This window comes from Anoplophora glabripennis, unplaced genomic scaffold, assembly GCF_000390285.2.
Source record: "Anoplophora glabripennis isolate ALB-LARVAE unplaced genomic scaffold, Agla_2.0 scaffold41, whole genome shotgun sequence".
NCBI classification, from domain to species: domain Eukaryota; kingdom Metazoa; phylum Arthropoda; class Insecta; order Coleoptera; family Cerambycidae; genus Anoplophora; species Anoplophora glabripennis.
Window position 1 is genome coordinate 474,433 of NW_019416901.1, and position 23,951 is coordinate 498,383.

Sequence of the window (23,951 nt, forward strand, 5' to 3'; positions counted from 1 at the left end):
TTAACAAATGCAGTTCCCATATTAAATCTACCAGAAATAATAAGTTATACTTTATATGTAACGAGCGTTCAAATAAAAACGTGGTCGAAGTTGGCTCTGACACATTGGATGTAGGGAGTAGCTTATAGCGAGCAACTTAACCTCATTTCTCAACGAACTGTATAGCAGCTGTCAGTTTCAATAACGTTAATGACTATATAACTTTATTTTAAAGAATAATCGTGATAACAGTAACAAACAATTAAAGTAACTGCGGAAAGTGTCCCCCTCCTTGTTATAACAATAAATTAAAGCAGCTGCTGAAAGTGTCCCCCTCCTTGTTCCAAGCACTTTTCACACCTGTTCCTCAAAGAATTAAAGACATTTTCTAAGATGCTCGGGGTATTGTTAATTTCACGAATCTTGTCTATAAGTCGAGCCTGCAGATGGTTTAAATCAGGAATAGGCAGTTCAAAAATAGTGTTTTTAAGGTAAGGCCACAAAAAGAAATCACACGGCGTAATATCACATGACCTCGGTGGAAATTCATGTTCAGCATTGAGACTTATTAGTCGATTTTGGAAAACTTCCCTCAACATATTCATCGTCTCGCCTGCCGTATGTGCCCTTGCGCCATCTTGTTGAAAGTAAAAGTTTGTAATTTCGTTTTCTTCCAGCTGGTTAACAAAAGGAGCGATAATTTCTTCTCTATACCTTTGCGCAGTAAGAGTACCATTAAAAAAAATAGGTCCATAAATCCTCCTTCGATTGAGAGCACACCAAACTCCAATTTTTTGAGCGTGTAGAGGGCCCTCGACAAAAAAGTTATCTGGTTTTTCAGAAGACCACATTCTCATATTCTGTGAGTTTACGTAACCACTTAAATGAAACCAGGCTTCATCAGAAAAAAAGGTGATATTATGAAGTTCACCGTAGTTGTTTAAAAACCATTCACAAAATACAGCCCGTCGCGGAAAATCAACTTCATGAAGTTCTTGCTGACAAGTTAAACGATAGGAGAACAAACGCAAATCTTTTTTTAACACTGTGTGGCAGGTACCGACTGATACTCCCACCATTTGTGATAAAACACGTACAGAAGTTCTTGGCGCATTTTCCATTATTTGTTGGACATTTTCTTTTAATTCTTCAGTCCGCTTTTTAGGTCGGCCGCTTCCTTCTTTTCTTGTTACACTGCCCGTTTCACGAAAAACATTAACACAACGCTGAACTGCACTTTGAAAAATTTTGTACTCAACAACGCCGGGAAATTGATTTTGAAATTCTATGAAACATTCCTCAATAGAATACTTCCATATTCCATCAATCTTGCGTCCATTTCTAAAGTAGGACTCTATAATAAACACTTTTTGTTCTTGAGAAAACACCATTTTAAACGTCCAAATTTTCAGAACCAACTTGACCACGATTTTATTTGAACGCTCGTTATATGCACAGCGTGTTCAAGTTTGGTCTAAAACACTCCTGTAACATTTGCCTGACTGTGCATTTGAACGAATTTTTTTGCATGTAGGACTCTCCCAATACTTAGTGAACATTTTAATGCTTTATAAAAATTATCTTCACTAATACTTTTTTATGAACATGAATGAAGCCAGTCTAGGTGGTCTGTGGCTCTAATCATCTTTTATAGGGAATGACATAATGAGTTCTTTACACGTTAAGCTGTGCTTAATCTACTACGTAATAATACATGCACTTATATTAAACCATTTATTCTTCAGTGCCTGAAGAAAATTAGAAGAAATAAAGTCGTCGAATCTTATGGTCGAATTAATTATAGTTTGCTTGTTTATAACGGTACAACGGCTTTGATCTCTTCTTAGTTATTCAACAAGATTGTTTGTCATACAACTCTAGCAAGCTTAGCCCAACTAGTATGCACATATAATATGTATTTAGAACAGAGCCTGTATTTTGAATTATGTGGAAATATAGTACCTGCATCAACCTCAAGTTCATGCAGGTGTTTAGTCGAAGCATATTTCTAACAGGTGTGACAGGAATAGTAAGTATGGCTGAGGTGTTGCCGAAATTTCCAGAAACAAACAATCTGACTGAAAAGTTAAGTCAATTGTTTTACTTTATTTTAAAGGTAATTGTCGTGTTAAAATTTAGTAGTAGTATTAGGTCTATTTTAATTGTAATTTAACAGTTTCTTTATTTATAGCATTTTTATAGCCCTGGTAGAGTCACTAATTCTAATTTCAGGGTACTGTTCTTTAAAGCAGCGTTGATACAAGTTTTAGTTTATAGATCCTGTCCCGAGTCCCACGTAGACGTAATTTAAATTACAATTTGCATTAATTGCCGCATCTTCCTCGGACACTAAGATTTATAGTTACACTATTGTCGAAATTCAAGGGGCTTCCGGGAAATTACATCGCCTGTGAACCATCACCTGACAAAAATAGAGAACTAAGCAGGATTGACCTAGATATTTTATGCAAGAAGACCATTAAAAACGACGATTCACTTCAATCTCTTTCTTTTGAAAGCTGCAGCATAAAATTTTGGAAACATTAATCATGTCGGAAGTTTATTTGCAGTCGGTCGTTTTATGAAGCCGAGTGATAAAGTCAACGTGATAATCCCGGGATATTAGAAGGATCGTTTTATCTAGACGAGATAGACGAACAGTCTGGACTTAATAACTTAATTCTTTGGAAGATGGATATGTTATAATTAGTCGGGACTGGTTTGTTGTGGTGCAATTTGACGAGCGAGTGTGCTTGTCTAAAATTTGTTGTATCAGTTTTTTGTCCTGTTTATTTCAGTATTTTACCACCTGTAAAAAAATAAGTAAATAACAATACACATACACTTTACAAGCAACTAATTGTAGGAAAACCCACTCACAGTGACCTATCGGAATTTTATTTCTGATAATCATGCTGATATAAAGAAAGTGGTAATCACTTGTTTGTATGATGGAGCCAAGGTGATTTCCTCAAAACACGAATTTTTAACAATGAAAGTTCATAAAAAAAAATATTTTCTACTACACAATCAATACCTTGGAAATCCTGTTGGCGGGGCTTTTAAGAATATTGAAAATAAAACAAATATTGTTATACAACAAAAATAACTTCCTTACACAATGGACATTGTATATAATGTTCTATTATGGAAAAAATTAAGGAGAATGTATGTTATAAATTTAGTTTTTCAGACAATACTTTACGGACTTCTTGTCACGTCCAAATAATGGTATTATATTCGAAATTAAAAGATTGTATTAATAACGTCTCTTGCGTAATAAAATAATTGGAAAAGGCCCAGAATAGAGAGATTAGAATAGATCGGTACAATTTTTTAACAGACGACAAAGCACTGAAGCATATTAATAATTGTGTGTTGAAATTTTATTTTATCTGCTCCCACTATAGTAAATAGAATATTAATACATTGTTTTTAAGGAGGTAAGTGGATTTTTTTAGTAACATTTATAAAATCTGGATACATTTTTCTCAAAATGATTTGACCGCTCCATTTCAGTCATCGGAGACTCACTATTATCTGACTGATCCATTAAAACAGCATGAAGCGACATACTACTAGAACCTGGAGTTGAAGCTGTGTCATTGTAAAGAATCCTGTTGGCTATTTCATTTTGGTTACTTAAACTGTCAGCAACATAACTTTCTGCAGTTGTGGCTGATTTCCACCCATGTCTCTTAATTGCTAATACATCAACTCCTGTATTAGCCAGTAACGTTGCCGATGTTCTTCGGAATGAATGGCCTGTATATGTTTCAGGATGTTCTAGTTTCAAAAACTGTGCAATCCTATTAGGAATCATAGAACTCCTTCATGGTGTAAATATCTATTTCTGTTAGTACGAGAAAAAATTTCAAGCGTGTTATATACAAATGTCTCATCATGTATTCAATAAGAAGGCTACTTTACATCCTAAATATTTGTTACAGATCACGTTCTCCGCATGGGACTACTTATTTTTAATGGAAACAGTTTAGACAGTCACGTATGATTTAAAAAAAATTACGTGCACGTTTATTTTTCTTCTCTGTTGAAAACAAAAAAAAAAGAACACTGACCAGCCACAAATCCACAGTAGCACGTAGAACTTTTGTTAGTTTTGTTGTACTTATTATAAACAAACGTCACTCTAGTTGTGTTTAAAACTTGAAAATTAATTAAAAAATGTTTAGGATATCAGTCATCTACACAGAACAGTATTTACTTTAAATAAACGATGCGGATGGTTATCAGGAAACACCCAGTGTATTTAATGGTTCTTAGAATCCTCCTAATTTTCATATATACTGCACTTAAATACGATGGTTCTTTGCTCTGCCTCAGCTAGGAATCTTCGACTTTCCCTTGTTGTTCTCGGGCTAAGCTCTGTGGGGGCGGGCCCACTATCAGAATCCCTGGACCCGCCCTGCTATTCCCTGCCGGTATCTTCGGTGGTGTCTCGGCAAATCCTTAGCCGCGACTAAATCTCAGTTTGCTCTTTACCTACTTTTGGGCGTGCAACTGCTCCCTCGACCCCTAAGTGCGTCCGTGTCAATTTAATTCAGTATTACGTCAAATAACATGAAAAAAACATTTGGAGCAGGCGAAGTATCGTGAGTTAATGAAGTTTTATGTTCTCTTTAAGGCATAAAAATGTTTTATCCTGCAGTTTATGCAAATATAAACATGCACATTTAACCGCGATGCAATCCATTACAAGCTATAACCCCTTTATCATTTTGACCTTCCTATATTTTCCTCTACCATTGCAAAATATTCAGCCAATCTGGGGACCTCTATAAATTTATTCGCGCTTATAAAAATATATACGTAATTAACTTTGTGCCTACATAATTTTTCATAATCTAGGGGTATGGTGTTTGATTTCATGGCCTTCTTAAATAACTCATATTCCTTTGACGTGCCAGGTCTCATAATTATATATAAAAAAAAAATTACTACGCCTTAAACCCAAGCCCGAAGCCCTTTCGTGAAGAATAATAATTTATTTTAATAAGCGAGCGTTTTCACGGGTATGTATTTTATATATACCAAGGCGGCGCTGGCAAAAATGATATACCCACCACGTAATTAAAGTTGGCGGGTAATTTCTTAAACATTAATGTAAAAGTGCCCACATTGGAATAAATGGCGTTTTTTTTCTCCTTCGTGCTGTAATTAAATTATAAAAATGCCCTCAAATTAAGTGGCTGATATAAATCGCCCGTGTCGCAAAAAAAATGTGTAAAGTTAGTTTTATTTGAACTGCAAAACAGATTTACACACAGATAATTTTTTCTAAATATGTGAAAATACCTAACCAATTTTTATATTATATTAACTGTACATTTTCTACTATTACTCTTGTACTTTTACTTTACTTAAAAGTTGTTAAGTTATTTCAAATTAATTCTATTTTTTTTCTGTCAGTCTATTGAGTAGAAAGTGACTGCTAATCATGGTTTTAAGTTACTACAAGTAACTAGTCCTCTAATTTATTTTCCAAAACATGCCAAATGAATGAAATAAAAGTAATGCAACGTAATTATTTATATTAAAAGTCGACATTGTTATTGGCCGAAACATAAATCAATAGTTATTATTTTGAAACTTGGTCCTGTACGTTTTGAGAGCGGGACAAAACCGTGACCAATTGCAACGTGTAAGTCAGTTCCGAATTGAAACTTGTTTGAAAAGGACTTCATTTACATAGGGGATAAGATTTACAGCGTATGTAGCCTTTGTGAAAGACGAACCTGTGCCTGGGTCTGCTCGTGTGTGTATGTGTAGCTTGTTAACACTAACGTACAGCGTAACAAAACAAACATAAAGAAATGTCTATTTACTGACTCGTGTACCGACAGAGGCACTAAAGAACAGTGAAATATCAAACAAAAATTATTTACTTACATATTTCTTTAGTTCGCAGGATTGGAGTAAGTTCGATAAATACTGGGCGAATTAAATTATTTATTTTCTTCTACAATTTAATAGGTAACTCCTATTTTTTGTTTTAGCCTTTTTCCTACGTATATGGAGCGTAAAATTGATGTTATATCGTGTATATTTGAGGTTAGTGCGGTTCATATGTTTCAATTTACTCCAAGTATGTGATTATATGCCTTGTAATTGCTTTGGAAATCCAAGGAAAATTGAATATCGCGGTCTACCAATTTCCTATTAACAGTGTAAATTGGATTATTACAGTAAAACGTGAATTCAGTGTGTATTATTGTTAGATATCAGTATAATATCTAACAATAAGACGTCGATTACTCTTCATTCATCTATTTTGAACTGATGACATTTTTTCTGTGCAGAATTAGGTTTATCCACTTCAGGTACATCTGAAAAAAGGAAGCCCAATAACAAGTTTAAATCATTCAATCATGGAACATAATTTTGCTGTAACTACAACTGGAATTTTGTAAATAAAATCATTATGATTTGCTTCTGAAAACTACAGAAATTCTGCATGTGAGGAAGATATGCTACTGTTTACTTTTGTATCAATTCGACCTAATAATTGTTAAGATTATGAACTGTTGTTGACTTGTCACTTCGATTTTCCTTGAGCTTGTACCAATCGACGAAATATCATATTTTTGTGTGAAATATGGGAAATATGGATAAAGACGGAAACAATGATCTTTTTTTTGACAACCCGTTTTAAAGGGTTAAAGAACATTTTCATGATTGGAATTACCGGCAGTCTGAAACGGGAGACTTTAATGGATTTAGGGACTAGGTTGCTGGTGGAAAATAACGAACCGAAATGCATCGGCGTAAAAGCCGTTCCGCGTTAAATTTCATTTCGTTTTCCCACTATTTTTAAGGTGAAAAGACGAAAAGGATCAGATTGGGTCAGGTCCTCTGGTACGATATCGAATATTACGTTTCACGTGTAATTCTTACTTGCCTTTGTCAGGACGAGAAACAATTCTCAATGTCGGTTTGATCGATTTTCCTACAAGCTAAAAAATATACAGAACTTGTATTAATTTATAAAATGTTTATAAATTTTGTATTATCATTATCATGAATAAGATAGTATTTAATATTGCAGAAGTGTTCGGTAATAATTGTCCATTAAATAGAAACATCCAGTATGGGTTTTATGAATTATTTATTGTATAATATTATTTAAGCCTACGCAGCTACAAATTACGAAGCAATAAGCGAGTTATAAACATGAAACGTCGAAAATTTGAAGAGAACGTAAAACTCGAGAGAAACCTAAAGCTACTGGCCCCTGTCTATTATTTAGAAAATTATCACACACAGACAATAGTAATAAAAATTCACACAATTGCTCCTAAAATCGTAACAGGAACAAATTGTTTTAAACTTTCATACAATATTGTCTGAAAACTTGAAATTCTCCTAACTTTCTATTCTCCCGTAAACTAATCTTCATTTCGTGCGAGTTGTTCTTCATTCCATTAATTCTTTTTGGTTATTCTTCATTTATTGCAAACCATTCATTTGATCCTGCTGTTCTTCATTTTGTTCTGGCTGTTCTTTATTTATTTTTACGGTCTTCTTTCATTCCATCTTGACGTATTTTCATTTTATCTCTGCTGTTTCTCATTTCATCTTAATTGTTCTTTTTTTTCTAATCTTCTCTTTACGTTTTGATGATTTAAATGATTTAAAAGAGTGAAAACCGAATATATCATTTAATAAATGAATGATAAAAACATTCCAAAAGTATTTTTTCGTGGGATTTAAGAAATTGACAGTATTGACGAGCTTCCATAACCGTAACTTAATTACCGATTACTAAACCATATATTTAGGAAATCATTTACCAACTTCGAAATGTTAATAATTAAACATAAAAATGCTCACCCCCGCTATTGAAAATAAATTGTACACGAACAGATCTAGTCCTCAGTGGGTTTTTATTAAAAAAAATGCACTGTGCAGCACTTAAATCGGTTTTAGAGATTAGCTCTAGCGATTAACCGAGCTTTTATTTAATATTTCAAGCGAATGTTCGTGTATTTTTTAGAGATTATCACATAAGCTAGAGCAAACTGCAGCTACTTCCATATTTATATAATTCCGCACTATATTTCATTTTACAGTACATATTTTTCTGTTCTGTGTTCCGTAAAACTTGACTGTAAAGCAGAAAACTATTTTGTGGTATCACGTTGTAGAAAATATGAAAAATATGCAATGTATGCTTCAAGGATTCTGTACCGTTTAATAATTTTACTGGAGTAATGGAATAACCGATGAAATATTATAGGTAGAGGGTAGTGTATCTGGAATTAAATTTTTACTTTACATCAGGCTGTATTCTATTACACTGTACCTACATGAATTCTTATATCAGCCCCTTTTATAAAATTTGCATAACGGCTGATACGGGAATGATTGCACATAATATATGTAACGGGAAGTCTAATATTACTGAAATGCTTTTCTAGGATCCAACAACTAAGAGATGTCTAGCTTTCTAGTAACTATTATGATAAAAGGTTCAAAATTGTAAACATAATAAATAGGTAGTGTAACGCATAATGGTGGTAATCACGAACTGGGAGAGATGCTATTGATTTACGGTGAATGTATGCAAAATGCTGTTGTCACAGAACAATGTACGTGAATTATTTTCTACCAGGGTCATCCACCGAAAATATTAAATTTACTCGAAACTGTTAATTTTATCCTAATCTTTTATGTGTTATTTAGTTTGTTTTATTTATGTTATTGTTTATATCTAAGTTTTTCTGCCCTATCTTGCTCTATCTTTTATAGTACTTACTTTTTACTTAATGTTAGTTGCTTTTTGGTTTTAATTTAGCTTTTCTATTTTACCTTACCCTGTAATTAGAACTTTGTCCCGTTGGATGTTGTAATTTCGAAATATCTAAATAAATTATTTATATATAATTTTAGGGCAATGTAATATTTTTTACTGTTAAATGTCGGTGCACGAAATACATTGTAAAATTTTATTACACGAAGTACTTAAACGCTGTCAGGATTAATTCTACAACTTTAAAGACCACGCCAGTCCGGAAAGAAAAAAAGATTTGCAAAATGACGGACTTTCGGAAACTTTAACAGTTCCTGTAATCCACTTTAAAAACAACTGAGCATTTTAATAAAACTTTTTGCAAACCTTATCTTTCAATTTTCCTCAAAAGGCAGAGTTAATTCCAAGCTAATTTGAGTCGCATTTGTTGCTCTAATTTGCGAAGACGTTTTAATTATGGCTCCCTAGTAACGTCCACGTCCCTAGCTGGCTTCTCTTCTTTCCTTAATTCACACTTCCGATCTTATTTTGTATCGAATAATAAATAAATGGAAAAAGTTTGCCTGCGACTTTGCAGCAGCGTCTCATTTTAATTCGTCTCACGATATTAACTTGCCGTTTCTATCATTGAAGCTGAAAGTTTGATTGCTAATTTAGACTCGCGAGTAAAGCTGCGATGAAAATGTAGATACTCCTCGCGACGCGATTTGAATGTACAGTGCATTTCGGTGAAATAAAACTCAGACGCTGAATGTGTTTTTGAAACAGTAAGTAAAACAGAGGCGGAAGTTGCATAGGAATTTGTCTCATCATCATCTTCGAACTTGGGAGGATATTCGATAGATAGAAATAGAATATTTGTTTTTAAATATCAACCGATTTGCCACAATAATACGGAGAAACATTTTTTGAACCGCTGGCGCTGACTCCATCAATAGCGCGACTAGGTATGTGTACCAGTGTTTGAACAAATTGCTGTAAATAAAATTCACAGTTCTCATCATACTGTTAAAAATACAGTTACAATTAGGATTCCAATAAAATAAATGACTTCTCTTAAACATTTGTTCGATAATAATATTAATAAAACAATAGAAGATACGCATAAAAATTAAAGCAAACTGATGATAACCTTACACTGAACCCATAATTTTTCTGTTTGCAACAAAAAAACGGGGTAATAAAGCATACTTCACACTATCTGCGTCCACAACTATTTACCTCTTTTTATGTAGTACGTACGCCAGTGACGATACCAGAGGTACTCAATATGTTTTAACAATTTTAATTATTATTCATTTAAACCAATTTTTTATCAAAAACCAAATAACAAAGTCTTTATCTCTTCAACGCCTTTATTTAACGCAGCTAGTTTCGTGACATTATTTTTTTTATATAACACTTAAGTTGATTAACCTTTTAACCTCGATTTTTGAAAAATTTAATATATTTTACGTATTTGTAGTAGGTTAGGAACAATTTAGCTTGCCTGTTGACATTATACCTTTAGTTCAGAATAATAAAACGGACTTAATATCAAATTTGAGGCCAATTCTCCCGTCTCGAATGCGAAAGCAAACTTTTCGGTGGTGCCTCGTCTTGTTTGCCAAGCACGTCTGAATACATAAAAGGCATTTTCGAGCCGCTAAACAGGAAAGTTTAGGGTCATTATTATTTATTTACGGACCGAATATTTCGAATAACGTACATTTTGGGCGCCATAAAACAATTATTTTAAGTAATAGGTAGGTATGGTTATTGTTTCGTCGAGCGTAAACCGACCTAATATAAAACGAGTTTTGTTTGCATACAATGTTTCGAGGGTTCTACAGAAGCAAAACGTCACAGATTTAACGAAAAGATGTATTGTGTTTTATTTTTGGTGTTATTTGTTCATATTCATATTCATATTCATATTGTAACAAAAATTTAATTTGACTTCCAACAATCCGCCATTGTCTGTGTTTGTTTTTGAAAACTTGTTGTCTCATTGTTTGTTAACTAATAAATAATTAAATTTGAGTTATTTTCAATACGCCATCACTGATGCAACAACTCCTTATTTTTTAATAGGTAGACCGTTTTGTTCACCACGTTGATTTTGTAATGAAACTTAAATAAAACAAAAGATGCATAAAAAACTATATAATGAACTGAGCTGCAAATTCCTGAAAATTAATGTCCTGATTATTCTCCCTTATTCATCAGGGAAAGCAAATTCAAGCCTGGCTGCAGACCGGAAAAATAATGAGGTGCATTCTTTCTCGCCAGCGCTTTATTTTATTTGCACAAGTATATGACGTTAGCTGTAGAACGTGTATTTGTCAGTCGGAAGAAGCGTTATACGTTATGTGAAAATGTAGGGGAATTTTTAAAAGTTCTTTAATAGAATATTATTATGTTATACTATTATTTATTGTATAAGTGACAGATATTCATATGCGTTCCGAATATGATGGCAACAATGCTACAAGGGCTGTTATTAACGGAAAGGGAGTTAAATGTGATAAAACAAAAAACGAGATGTCTATTACTATAAATGTAAATGTTAATGTCAGTAAGTAAATAAATTAAATTTGATTTATTATAGGTTTATTAGTTTTTCATTATTCTACTAGTGAAATAGTTACTTTATTCCACTAGTGGATAAAGTATCATTTTAGACGGTTCTTGTGTGGATAAAAGTCCGATTATAAGATGATTGTGTATAAAAATATTTATTTTAATGACTTTCAATAATGTATACTAGTAGAAAAAGGCATTCAAGTTAAGTAATTAATTACAAATAATGATTTTCGAATTATTGAAAAAACCCATTACATTTACATGGAAATATAATCATTTAACATCAATATCCCTTGAAACATATCATATTTATTGCAACGAGAGATTGTACAGCTGAAAGTTTCGAGGCTTTGCCAAGCTTTTATTTATTATTGGAAGCGGGCGTTTTGTATACTTTTTTGCTGATCAATTCTCGAATTACAGTAAATTGCCTGAGGGAATATTCAAATACAAACAAAATGCCGTTAATACGCGAAATACGGAACTATACTATATCCACGTTTAAAATAGGACAAATAGTCTCATATTTTAAAACGCGATCTCTGAAATAATTGGTATTTATTTTGGTCTTATATGTCGCAGATGTTGTTCCGACCCAAATAGATAGATAAAATACTTGGCAATAACAGCAATAATAAAATATTGAAGTTTATTGATGGTGCATAAGAAGTAAACAAAGTCGTTCGGATGGGATAAAAGTTGAAAATATAGTAATAAAGGTGAAGACGAGAAGTTCTGTAAAGGTAATTGTTTTTTTTATTGCAGTTAAGTGAACAGCAATACATTACCTTACGAAACCTTACCTACTAAATTAAATTATTACTTTATAGGCAACAGACGAAATATTTACTTGCTGTAAGAAAGAAATTGGACACCTATATCTTTATGTTGTCCTTGCAAACTATGTAGTAGGTGTTCCGGTTTTGATTGTCGCAAATATAGATACTGGTAATGTTACCACCAATGCAAGTTCAATATTTTTATTAGAGTCAAATTACAGAAACAATTTTAAATTTAAAAACTGAATATTCCAATGGTGAAGATAATATAAGGAATATTATACTTAAAAAATAGGTGTTTTAATTCTTGAACCGTTGTACAATGGGTACCTACATGAACCCATAAGAAATGCACAATTCACAAAAATTAGTAGGAATTTCTTTTCTGGAGTTAGACATGCCTAGATTTATTACGTCGACTTGACTTTGACAAGATCTCTTGTGAAATTTGTTTGAATTAGTCCAATACTTTTACAATAGATTAAAAATGGTCACTTCTGTGACTTCTGTGATTTTATTGCTCAGACATTAAAATATGTAAAGTTCCATCGCATGTAAATGGTGTAAAAACACTTAATCTATTCCAATTTATATTATGTTTTTTTAACTTAACTCACAACTAAAATGTAAGAGAAAATTTTTATTGAGCTCAATACCTTTAAATTAAATTCCATATCCAATTTCTGAGGATTGTGATCCGATCATTTTTAATTTTCCTGATTTTTTTTATATTATTTACTACCCGTTTAGAGTTGTTTTCATAATTTTTTAAAAATTTTTATTTCAACCGCTCTAGAAGTTGAGCATTTGACTATTTTGGGTAAAAAATTTTCAAATACTTGCAATTTGGCAAAAACCAAAGATATTTTTTTTTCATTTTGTTCGTTTTGAGATGTAGTTTAAAAAATATATAAAAATAATATATTTTTAGATTCTTTTTTTTTAATTTTTAAACGACAAAAGTGCTTTTTGAAAGTGAGCCGTTATTTATTTTCTTCAAAAAATTTGGAAGCAAATCGTTGTTCAATATCCTTTATGAGACAAGTTCTGGAGTGGAATATTTTTTTATTTTTTTTTTTCATATTCATTTTTTTATTTTAATTTTTTACGCTATTAAACCAATTTTTTATACCGAGTGTCCCAGAATAATAATAAATAGGAGACGTTAAAATAAATTTTCAAATACCTGTAACTTGACAAAACTAGATATATATATTTTTTTAATTTTGTTCGTTTTGAGATGTAATGTTATAAAAAAGAGTATAAAAATAACACATTTTTAGTTTTTTGAGTTTTTTTAGTTTTTAAACAAAAAAAAGTGCTTTTTGAAAACGAGTGGCGTTTTTTATCTTCGAAGAATTCTCAAAAATCGTCTTCAATATGCAAATTTATGATACAGGTTCTAGAGTGGGATCTTTCTTTTTTCTATTTTTTCGAATTAATTTTTTTTTGTATTTAAATTTTTTATAGATAATATACGCTATTAAACCAAAATTTATTATACCGGGTCCGCCATTAGTGTGTTGACGGAGGATAGCTCCTAAGTTTAAAGAGATATCAAAATGAAATTTTGTCCAGGGAGCACATTTTAAAATTATTTGCAGTTTTGTGTACTAATCATATATGCATTGCATTTTTGTAAATAGAACACCCTGTATATTTTCTCATATTTAGATAGCCCTATCAAACTTTAGCAAAATAATATAGGGTGTATGGGCGTTGCGATGGCCCGTTTTCCTAGTAGAGGCTCATGAATCCGAAAACAGACTACGATACAGCCATTTGTAAACACTCAGTATAATGTCGTTTTAACAAATCTGCGACATAAACAATCATTGATTGTTTAAATTTTCTTAGAAACCACAGAAGTGTTGTCACTATTCTTTAGTTATACAGAGTGATCGAGGTTTGCAAATTCAAAAATTACTAAATTTTTTTAAATGGAATGGCCTATTTTTACCAGCTAATATGAAAAATAGGAACTATCTTTCCAACAATACCATATTATGTGGGATTACTTCTGATTTCTAAAATTCGAAATAAATTTATATAGTTAAATAGTTATTAGTAAAATTGTATATTTCGCATTAATTTTATATGTGCATTTACATTTTTTTATGAAATACTCCATTGATACTTTCACTGCGACATATTTTTTTTATTTCTTCATTCCTAATAGTTAAAAATAGATCATAATTATTAAGATTTGACATTGAGTTTATAAATATATTGTGTTTTGTAGAAGAAGACATTTTTTACAACTTTTGTTTTCAGGGTTATGGCCTAAAAATTCATTAAGACCGGCACTGCATGTCACCTTCTCGAAATGTGGGTAGTCAATAAATAAATTTACGTTCAGAACAGCGATTTAAAAAAAATGTTACCTGTTCCCTTCATGCCGTCTCTGACTTATTGCCAATATCGGGCTCGTCTGTGTAATTTATGATTTTCTCCCGCCGCAAATTGGATATTTTCCAAGAGGCCGGATCCCCCCTAAATATGATTTTCACAGGTGAGGCTCAACCTTGAGCGTTCAACGAACTGTCGGATACATTGAGTTTTCCCGCTCGCGATGCCATTAGTCGCTGTTACTTAATGTACACCGTTCCCTGTAATTGCTGAAAATTATCTTCGAAATGCGTCGGTGGTGTCGAAATTTAATGAGGATTAGCCCGTACCCAGCGGGAATCTTGCGAATGATTTGCGAGGAGTGCAACAAGGAGTTACAGCAAAATAGAAGGGGAGTATCATATTCCTGATATTGACCAGATTTCCACTTTGTGCAATGCTCCGCTTGTTGCTTAATCATAGTGGTCACCACCTGTACAGATATTACTATAAAATTAAATAATGTGGTCAAAAATGTGACTAGTATTTGTTTATTTGTGCAAAGAATCATTATTTAACTGGCAATTCAAAAAATGCAGTAACGAAATAAATTTGGCGGGCAATTGTGATAAGCGGCGTTCGTGTTTACACATTCATTTGAACAATATTCGTTTTATTTCCCATTATTAGTAATTTTATTATNAATTCAGCGAATTTGACCGGGACCCAATTTCCATAAGATTTGTGTGGGGTCCTTTGCTTATTGAAAGACGATTTGTTTGAGAATTTTTTGAAGAAATAATAATTTTTTGGTTTAAAAGTCAAAAAAGCTCAAAAAACTAAAAATGTATTATCTTTATATTATTTTTTTATAAAACTACATCTCAAAACAAACAAAATGAAAAAAAAGTTTAGGATACCTTTCATTTTCGCCAAGTTATAAGTATATGAAAATTTTTTATCCAAACTATTCAAATGCTTATAACTTATTGCGGGGTGGAAATAAAAATTTGAAAAAATTCATGAAAGCTACTCTAAATGGGTACTAAATAACACCAAAAAATCAGGAAAATTAAAAATGACCGGGTCACGACTTCAGTGATTTGGAGTGGTATTCCACAAATACAAGTCATTGAAACAGAATATGTAATTAAAAAAAATATTTCTTATTGAGAACGTGGACAAAGTTGTTCATTACACAGAAACCACTTAACACGTAATCGATGGAGATTACTGAGAGCCGTAATTGAATAAAAAATTGCTAACGCCCTAAATACCTTTGATGTGCGCATTGAACAATATAATTTTAAAACACCCAAACACAAAACCGAATTTTGAAAAGGTTGTCAAGCGGACTTTAATTTGGCCGAGGGATGAAAGGCTTTACTCGCATTTTTCCCAACTGCGAGAGTACAGAACGTCCCCTAATATCGCCCCCTCTCTTTGTTTCAGCTATCACCCTAATCGGCCAATCACGATGAAATAATGGGAAGGCAAAACGGCACTACTTGTCCCGTTGACTCGCCCGGCAATTTCAGCACGATCTTCGGCCAGACCGCTGTCCCGGAATGGGAGGCAGCGCTAACTATCGGGACCCTCTCGTTTTTCATCCTCCTCACCATAATCGGAAACATTTTGGTGATCCTGAGCGTGTTCACATACAAACCCCTCAGGATCGTGCAGAATTTCTTCATAGTCTCCCTGGCTGTGGCGGATCTAACCGTCGCCATCCTCGTTCTTCCCCTCAACGTCATTTACTCCGTTCTTGGAAAATGGATCTTCGGTAAGTCGTACAATTCCCAGTTCCTGTAATTATGTTTAAATTATGCCTTATTGCGCTGTCGTTCACGTAGGAGCTTTGTTAATACCTTTTGCCTTACGTGTCACACATGTATTCATTAAGGAAAATCCAAGCCAAGAGAATGTTAACATTTAAGAAAATAATATTCTAGAATCGACAAGACAGTAATCAATTTTGTAATTTAGGTTCATACAGTAGATCTTGTAAAGTGAGAAGTAGATATTTTTTAATCCTCTGCCAATACAGGGTGTCTCGAAATTCATGCAACAAAATTTGGTCACAGATTCTTAGGACAAATTTAGGGGACCCGTATTTTTTTATTTTTGACAAGTTGCCCCCTCTTTCGGAGTTACAGCCCCCTGAATTCCGCCCCTAAGAATAATATTTTTTTATATCTCAGAACCCTGTTGTACGAGAATCACTAAATTTGGTACACAGGGGTCTTATGACATTTGGAATCTGATATTGCAACGTTTTTTGGCGGGGAACCCCCTTAAGACAATTTTTCGTGGGCCCCCTTTTCTTTGGAGCCAAAAAAATTTGGTCGCATAATTAAATTTCTTAAAATCAGTCCACTAGAAAGCCATTAAATTTAGAAACTTTGTCTCTTTATACTTTTTTCGTTAAAGGCAGTGTTATCGAGAAAAATGTTAAAATGTGATCGAATGCATATCGTAATTCGCCATTTTCCTCAAAAACATTGCATTTTACGAAACAAATATAGACAAAAAAGTTTCTAAATTTGTTTCTAGCTAACTAATAATTAAAAAAAAAATCAAATGCGACCAAATTTTTTTGGTTCCAAAGACAAAGGGGCCCACGAAAAAGTGTCTTAAGGGGGTTTCTCGCCAAAAAGCGTAGTACTGTGAGATTCCATATGTCATAAAACTCCTGTGTACCAAATTTAGTGATTCTCGTACAACATGGTTTTGAGATATAAAAAATACTTCTTCGGAGCAGATTTCAGGGGGGTGTAACTCCGGAAGAGGGGGCCAGTTGGCAAAAAGATAAAATACGGGTCCTCTAAATTTGTCTTAAGAATCTGTGACCAAATTTTGTTGCATGACTTTCGGGACACCCTGTATTTCGCTGCAGTTTTCAATTTTGAAACAGTGATCCAAAAGAATATCAAGATATACTGAATATAAGAAGATAAGTGATATTCATAATTACACGATCTCAAAAATCTTTTGATGGAAGCTGAAAACAGACATATTATAACAAAGTTAATGATATTCTTGGAATGAATAAGAAAAGAGTATGTTTTCTAAAAATATCAAATTTACTCCCTAGTCATTAGAATCGTTTTTACTGCCGCTAAATTAAAAATTAAAATTTGTTCTTTAACGAAAGTAATTTATTGTAAACATTTATGTATAGTGAAATTAGAACAGCTTATCAGGGATATCCCTTGTCCTTGTTCGCAAATTCAATACCTATGCATGTGTTCAGCCACAAAAATTGGATAATTCCGAAAATTTCGAATTTTCACCCTCAAGAACGGCGGTGACAACATTTTTAACATTAAGGCGATGTTTCGCATTGTATTAGCTATGTCCTGTACTTTGGTTAATGCAACTCTCTCGGTTTCGCAAATTCAATACCTATGCATGTTTTCAATTTTACATTTGACTAACAGATTGTATTGCTTATTCAAATATTTGGATAATTTGGTAGGTTCAAGTAATTTACTTTAAAGTTATCAGTTTGATTGTTATTTACGAATTCGTACGGTGAGATTTTTAAATTGGCCAATTTTTAGAAGTACGAAACTCGCGTAACGCATTTATAACGAGCGTTCAAATAAAAACGTGGTCGAAGTTGGCTCTGACACATTGGACGTAGGGAGTAGCTTATAGCGACCAACTTAACCTCATTTCTCAACGAGCTGTATAGCAGCTGTCAGTTTCAATAACGTTAATGACTATATAACTTTATTTTAAAGAATAATCGTGATAACAATAACAAACAATTAAAGGAGCTGCGGAAAGTGTCCCCCTCCTTGTTATAACAATAAATTAAAGCAGCTGCTGAAAGTGTCCCCCTCCTTGTTCCAAGCACTTTTCACACCTGTTCCTCAAAGAATTAAAGACATTTTCTAAGATGCTCGGGGTATTGTTAATTTCACGAATCTTGTCTATAAGTCGAGCCTGCAGATGGTTTAAATCAGGAATAGGCAGTTCAAAAATAGTGTTTTTAAGGTAAGGCCACAAAAAGAAATCACACGGCGTAATATCACATGACCTCGGTGGAAATTCATGTTCAGCATTGAGACTTATTAGTCGATTTTGGAAAACTTCCCTCAACATATTCATCGTCTCGCCTGCCGTATGTGCCCTTGCGCCATCTTGTTGAAAGTAAAAGTTTGTAATTTCGTTTTCTTCCAGCTGGTTAACAAAAGGAGCGATAATTTCTTCTCTATACCTTTGCGCAGTAAGAGTACCATTAAAAAAAATAGGTCCATAAATCCTCCTTCGATTGAGAGCACACCAAACTCCAATTTTTTGAGCGTGTAGAGGGCCCTCGACAAAAAAGTTATCTGGTTTTTCAGAAGACCACATTCTCATATTCTGTGAGTTTACGTAACCACTTAAATGAAACCAGGCTTCATCAGAAAAAAAGGTGATATTATGAAGTTCACCGTAGTTGTTTAAAAACCATTCACAAAATACAGCCCGTCGCGGAAAATCAACTTCATGAAGTTCTTGCTGACAAGTTAAACGATAGGAGAACAAACGCAAATCTTTTTTTAACACTGTGTGGCAGGTACCGACTGATACTCCCACCATTTGTGATAAAACACGTACAGAAGTTCTTGGCGCATTTTCCATTATTTGTTGGACATTTTCTTTTAATTCTTCAGTCCGCTTTTTAGGTCGGCCGCTTCCTTCTTTTCTTGTTACACTGCCCGTTTCACGAAAAACATTAACACAACGCTGAACTGCACTTTGAAAAATTTTGTACTCAACAACGCCGGGAAATTGATTTTGAAATTCTATGAAACATTCCTCAATAGAATACTTCCATATTCCATCAATCTTGCGTCCATTTCTAAAGTAGGACTCTATGATAAACACTTTTTGTTCTTGAGAAAACACCATTTTAAACGCTTTTTAAAACGAAAATATTCAAATTGATAGCGGCGATATAGCGCTTTGACAGATGACGTTTAAGTTCATTTGCTATACGCTACGCCCTACGTCCAAATTTTCAGAACCAACTTGACCACGTTTTTATTTGAACGCTCGTTATATTGGTTTTGGAGATGCCTACCAGGTGACGTAATCCTCGTGATAGTCGATGTTGGATTTCAGGTGCGCTAGGTCGTAAAACTGGTCCCATGTACTTGATTTTCCAATGGTAAATAGGGTTTGCACTTCACCTGCTGTTGTATTTTCTCACTGCACTTCACTAATTTTTATTTGTCAATTTATACTTTGCACATTTGGTTAAATAACATTGTTCCCATAATATAAATTTCCAGTAGGTATTTGGTAGTTGAGAAAATTTTAACTAATGGAAGATTACACTTTTGGCAGATGGCAGATTACTTCTGAAAATCGTTGACGTTTCAAAACTGGTAACTGAATTCACCATTTATTTATTTAATTTTGACTTGCTTTTGTTTATTTTAGGAGTCACTACATTACATTGATGTATTCATCTAACCATTTTGCCTTTTTATTAAACAAACTTATTCTATATGTAAATTTTATCATTCATTTTCTCATGTCTAGTTTCACATCTCTATTGTCAGTTTTTCTCTACTTTTCTAGCCTAAATATGTCTAAATTTTCAACATTATGTTATTCTATTTATTAACGTTTATTTATTAACATTTAACGTTTCAACTTAGAATATCATAACAGTATGTTTTCTGCTGCGAAAACTAAATCATTCCATATATTTCGAATTATTTTCACCACCAAGAACGGCGGTTTAACATTTAGGCGATGTTTCGCATTGTTTTAGCTATGTCCTGTCGAAATTTGGTTAGTGCAACTCTCTCGATTTCGAAAATTCAATATGTATGTATGTTTTCAGCCTTGGAATGGTAGTTCAGTTAAAGTTTGATTTTAAATTTGCCGGAGTATAAATTGTAATTTGGACTAAAAAAATTGTGAGTCCGTACCCCATTAAGGAATATTTTCCTACCGACACGTTTATCCCGACCGGAAACAGCAGGCGTTGAAATTACGTTTCCAGCTCTAATCAGACCGAACAAAATTAGTTATACCCTAATCGGATAAAAAATATCGACGTGCTCATAAACCAGAGCTTGTTGGCTGCCGGATCATCAATTAACTGCTGCTGATAATTACATGCCGCGAGCAGAGGGATTTTATTCCAAATAATTATCTTTTCTCGGTGATTTTTGAACGGTTTTCTCTGTCGAGTCGAGCCTGCGTTCATGTAGTTGCCTAAATGCAGTCGGCTAAAATTTTACTGTGAGATAATTCGCGATTTGACCAGTGGGCAAGGTTTCTTTATCTAGAGAAATCTATTTGTTTTGAAGATGGTAGATATTCCGTCAGATTTGTTTTATTTCAACTATTAGCTAATCACTACATATTATAAAACAAAGTCCTCCGCCGCGTCTGTCTGTCTGTCTGTCTGTCTGTTCGCGATAAACTCAAAAACTACTGCACCGATTTTCATGCTGTTTTCACCAATGGATAGAGTGGTTCTCGAGTAAGGTTTCAGTAGTGTAGTCCGAAGGTTTATGTAGTGTATCAATGTATGGTGGAATTGTGTATCTTATATATGCCTACAGAAAAGTCCGCGATGGCATATGTCTATATGTTAAAGATAACATACTATCTATATCCATTTTAATACTTTAAAAAATTGACAATTATAAAGCGGTAATGTAAAAGCTATTTACACAAATACGGTATTAATCCTTATCATTTTAAATAAGTTAGAGGCTTTAAGCATTTCATGCATATTATTTTACCCTTTTACACCATATAATTTAAATGAATATCTTAGTAGTAATCGCAAAAATATTACGGACGCGAGAATAAAATTCAAGCGCCTCGCTTCGCTTGATGCGATCGCCGACCCTCCCCCCGCACCGTCTTGCCTACTGTTTAGCTAATAAGCCGAACGATAACGCGCCCGTGATCCTGATGACTGTGTTTTCTTTCTGGGTGTTGTTGGAAAGTTATAATTGCGTTCGATATTTTAAGGTCACATTTTTGTTTTGTATTTGTTGTCTTTAGGTAGTCGGAAAATACATAGATGCTTGCAAACATACTTTTATTTCAATGAGTTTTAATAATTTGTTTGTTTTTTTCTTATTGTGAATCATAGTCGCATTTTTGTTTCGTGTTTGTTTTCTTTAGGTAGTTAGATACCTAACTACTTACTTATTAATTAAAATTGATAGTCCCGAACACAGGTACTTAATTTAATTCGTTTTGTTTTCACATTGTTGATAGTTACCTTTATTGTTTTAAATTTAAAGGTTTTGCATTTTTGTTTTGAGTTCGTTTGTTGTCTTTAGGTATATAGATATATCGTGAATTATTTTAAAATTAATATTAGGGTCACATTAGATGAAAGATGATTGATTTTTTTTTGTTACGATTTAACTCAAAAACTACTCAACCAATTTTACCGAAAGCTACATCTCCTCGGAGTAACATAGGCTATTTTATATTTGCCCGTGCGAAGCCGGGGCGGGTTGCTAGTGTTATCTATGAAAATATTGCGGTTTACATAAAAAATTCACGAAAATCCTTTCTGCAAGGGAAATGTTTCGTTTTCAAACATCTAAATAAGAATTACGCAAATTCCTTTCTTGATCCTAGATCCAAACCCGAAATCACAATCTAATGTCATCGATTACAATCAGTTCAAAACTCTTAACTCAACCAGTATCTTTCCATTGTTCCAGGAATCCACATCTGCAAAATGTGGCTAACCTCAGACGTCATGTGCTGCACCGCCTCCATCTTGAACCTGTGCGCCATCGCCTTGGACAGATTCTGGGCGATAACGGACCCCATCAACTACGCGCAGAAGAGGACAGTGAAGCGGGTCCTCTTAATGATAGCAGGGGTCTGGATTCTGTCACTGCTCATCAGTTCCCCACCGCTCATCGGCTGGAACGATTGGCCGGAACCAGACGTCTTCCTGCAAAGACAAGTATGTAAGCTCACAGAACGTCAAGGTTACGTCATATACTCCTCGTTGGGGTCGTTTTTCATCCCTCTCTTCATAATGACGATAGTCTACGTCGAAATATTCATAGCCACCAAGAGGAGATTGAGGGAGAGGGCACAAGCCTCCAAGATAAATATATCCAAGAACCAATGCGCTTACGCGAACAACAAGGATAACCAGCAGGATAGGGAGAGTGTAAGCAGCGAGACTAACCACAACGAACAGCTGGAAGTCAACGGAAAAACAACCAAAGACAAGAAGACCAAGAAGAAGAAAGCCAAAGACAGCGACACTAATACTCTCAAGCCCATACTGACTCACGAAGACTCTCTGACTGACAACGCGGAAAACTCTTCCTTGTCCCAAAGAAGGAACTCGAACCCTTGCACCTCTGACAACAACAAGGGTACCCTCAGTTCCACCACCACCATAACTATCTCAAACTCGAAGCCTAGTCCGAAGGTAGTGCTGAGTGAGCCGAAAAGGCCAGGATTCGTGTATCAGTTCATAGAAGAAAAACAAAGGATCTCTCTGTCTAAAGAAAGGAGGGCTGCCAGGACCTTGGGCATCATCATGGGTGTGTTCGTGGTGTGCTGGTTGCCGTTCTTCTTAATGTATGTGATTAAACCCTTCTGCCCTATATGTTGCCCATCCAGTAGACTCATCAACTTCATAACTTGGTTAGGTTACATCAATTCCGTACTGAACCCGATCATTTATACAATTTTTAATATGGACTTTAGGCGGGCCTTCCGAAAACTTTTAGGCTTGGCACAAACTTAAAAAAATTTGTGGTTCTAAACTTACGTGGTACTGGTGATTTGTGAATAACTAAACTGATCTCGTAAGGATTTCGGGTAGTAAGTATATTCAAAATTTTTAGGGAATTGTGATCTACACGTACTTAGAAAGTTTTAAGGGTTAATAAAATACTATCATCCGTCGGCAAATAATTTGAAGAGATTCCCGTATTTTTTATCAAGACTGATTTCATAGGAAATATGTTGATAGTTTATACTAAGTGTAGGAGTTGATGTAAAAATATTGTAAAGAGATTATTCAAGTATTTTTGCTTAGTTCCAAAGTAAGTATGCAATACTACAGTAAAAATACATTTTCTTTACTCGTACACCCATGAGAAATATTAGACCGACCGAAATAACTGATTTAGAGGGGAAAAAAAAGAAAATTGTTACCTGGACTTTTATAAGTGGAAGTGGTAAAGGGGCTTATAATAAACGAAAAAAAAATAAATAAATGAGTGAGCAGGGGAGGCGGAGGGTTGATTGAAATTGTATATTTGGGATTTCTGGCGAAAGTTGACGTCATACAAAAAAGTATCCAATACAAGAGTTGTAGATCATGCAAAAATCTACAACTTTTAATGCGGTCACTTTTTAAGATAACCTCAAAATTTCCGAGAAAAATGCGAGAAACAGGTTTTTATCTGATTTTTCGTTTTTCATTTTTCATTTCCGCAAAAATAATTTAATTTTGAAGAAACTCGGTGAAAGTATACCTTTCTTTGTCTTAAATAGCCACAATTTTTTTTAGATAA

The 23,951-nt window shown here is 33.8% G+C and overlaps 1 protein-coding gene across 4 annotated transcripts in view; it reads left to right on the forward strand.

Moving 5' to 3' along the window:
- The window catches only part of LOC108917188 (tyramine receptor 1), a 147,054-nt gene extending 123,323 nt beyond the window's left edge, over positions 1-23,731 (forward strand). For all 4 annotated transcript variants that reach the window (XM_018723671.2, XM_018723672.2, XM_018723670.2 and 1 more), the window contains 2 exons: positions 15,874-16,204; positions 22,125-23,731. In XM_018723671.2, the coding sequence (XP_018579187.1) occupies positions 15,907-16,204; positions 22,125-23,176 (1,350 nt within the window). In that variant the 5' untranslated portion in view covers positions 15,874-15,906 and the 3' untranslated portion in view covers positions 23,177-23,731. The remainder of the gene's footprint in view (positions 1-15,873; positions 16,205-22,124) is intronic.
- Positions 23,732-23,951: the final 220 nt, after the last annotated feature.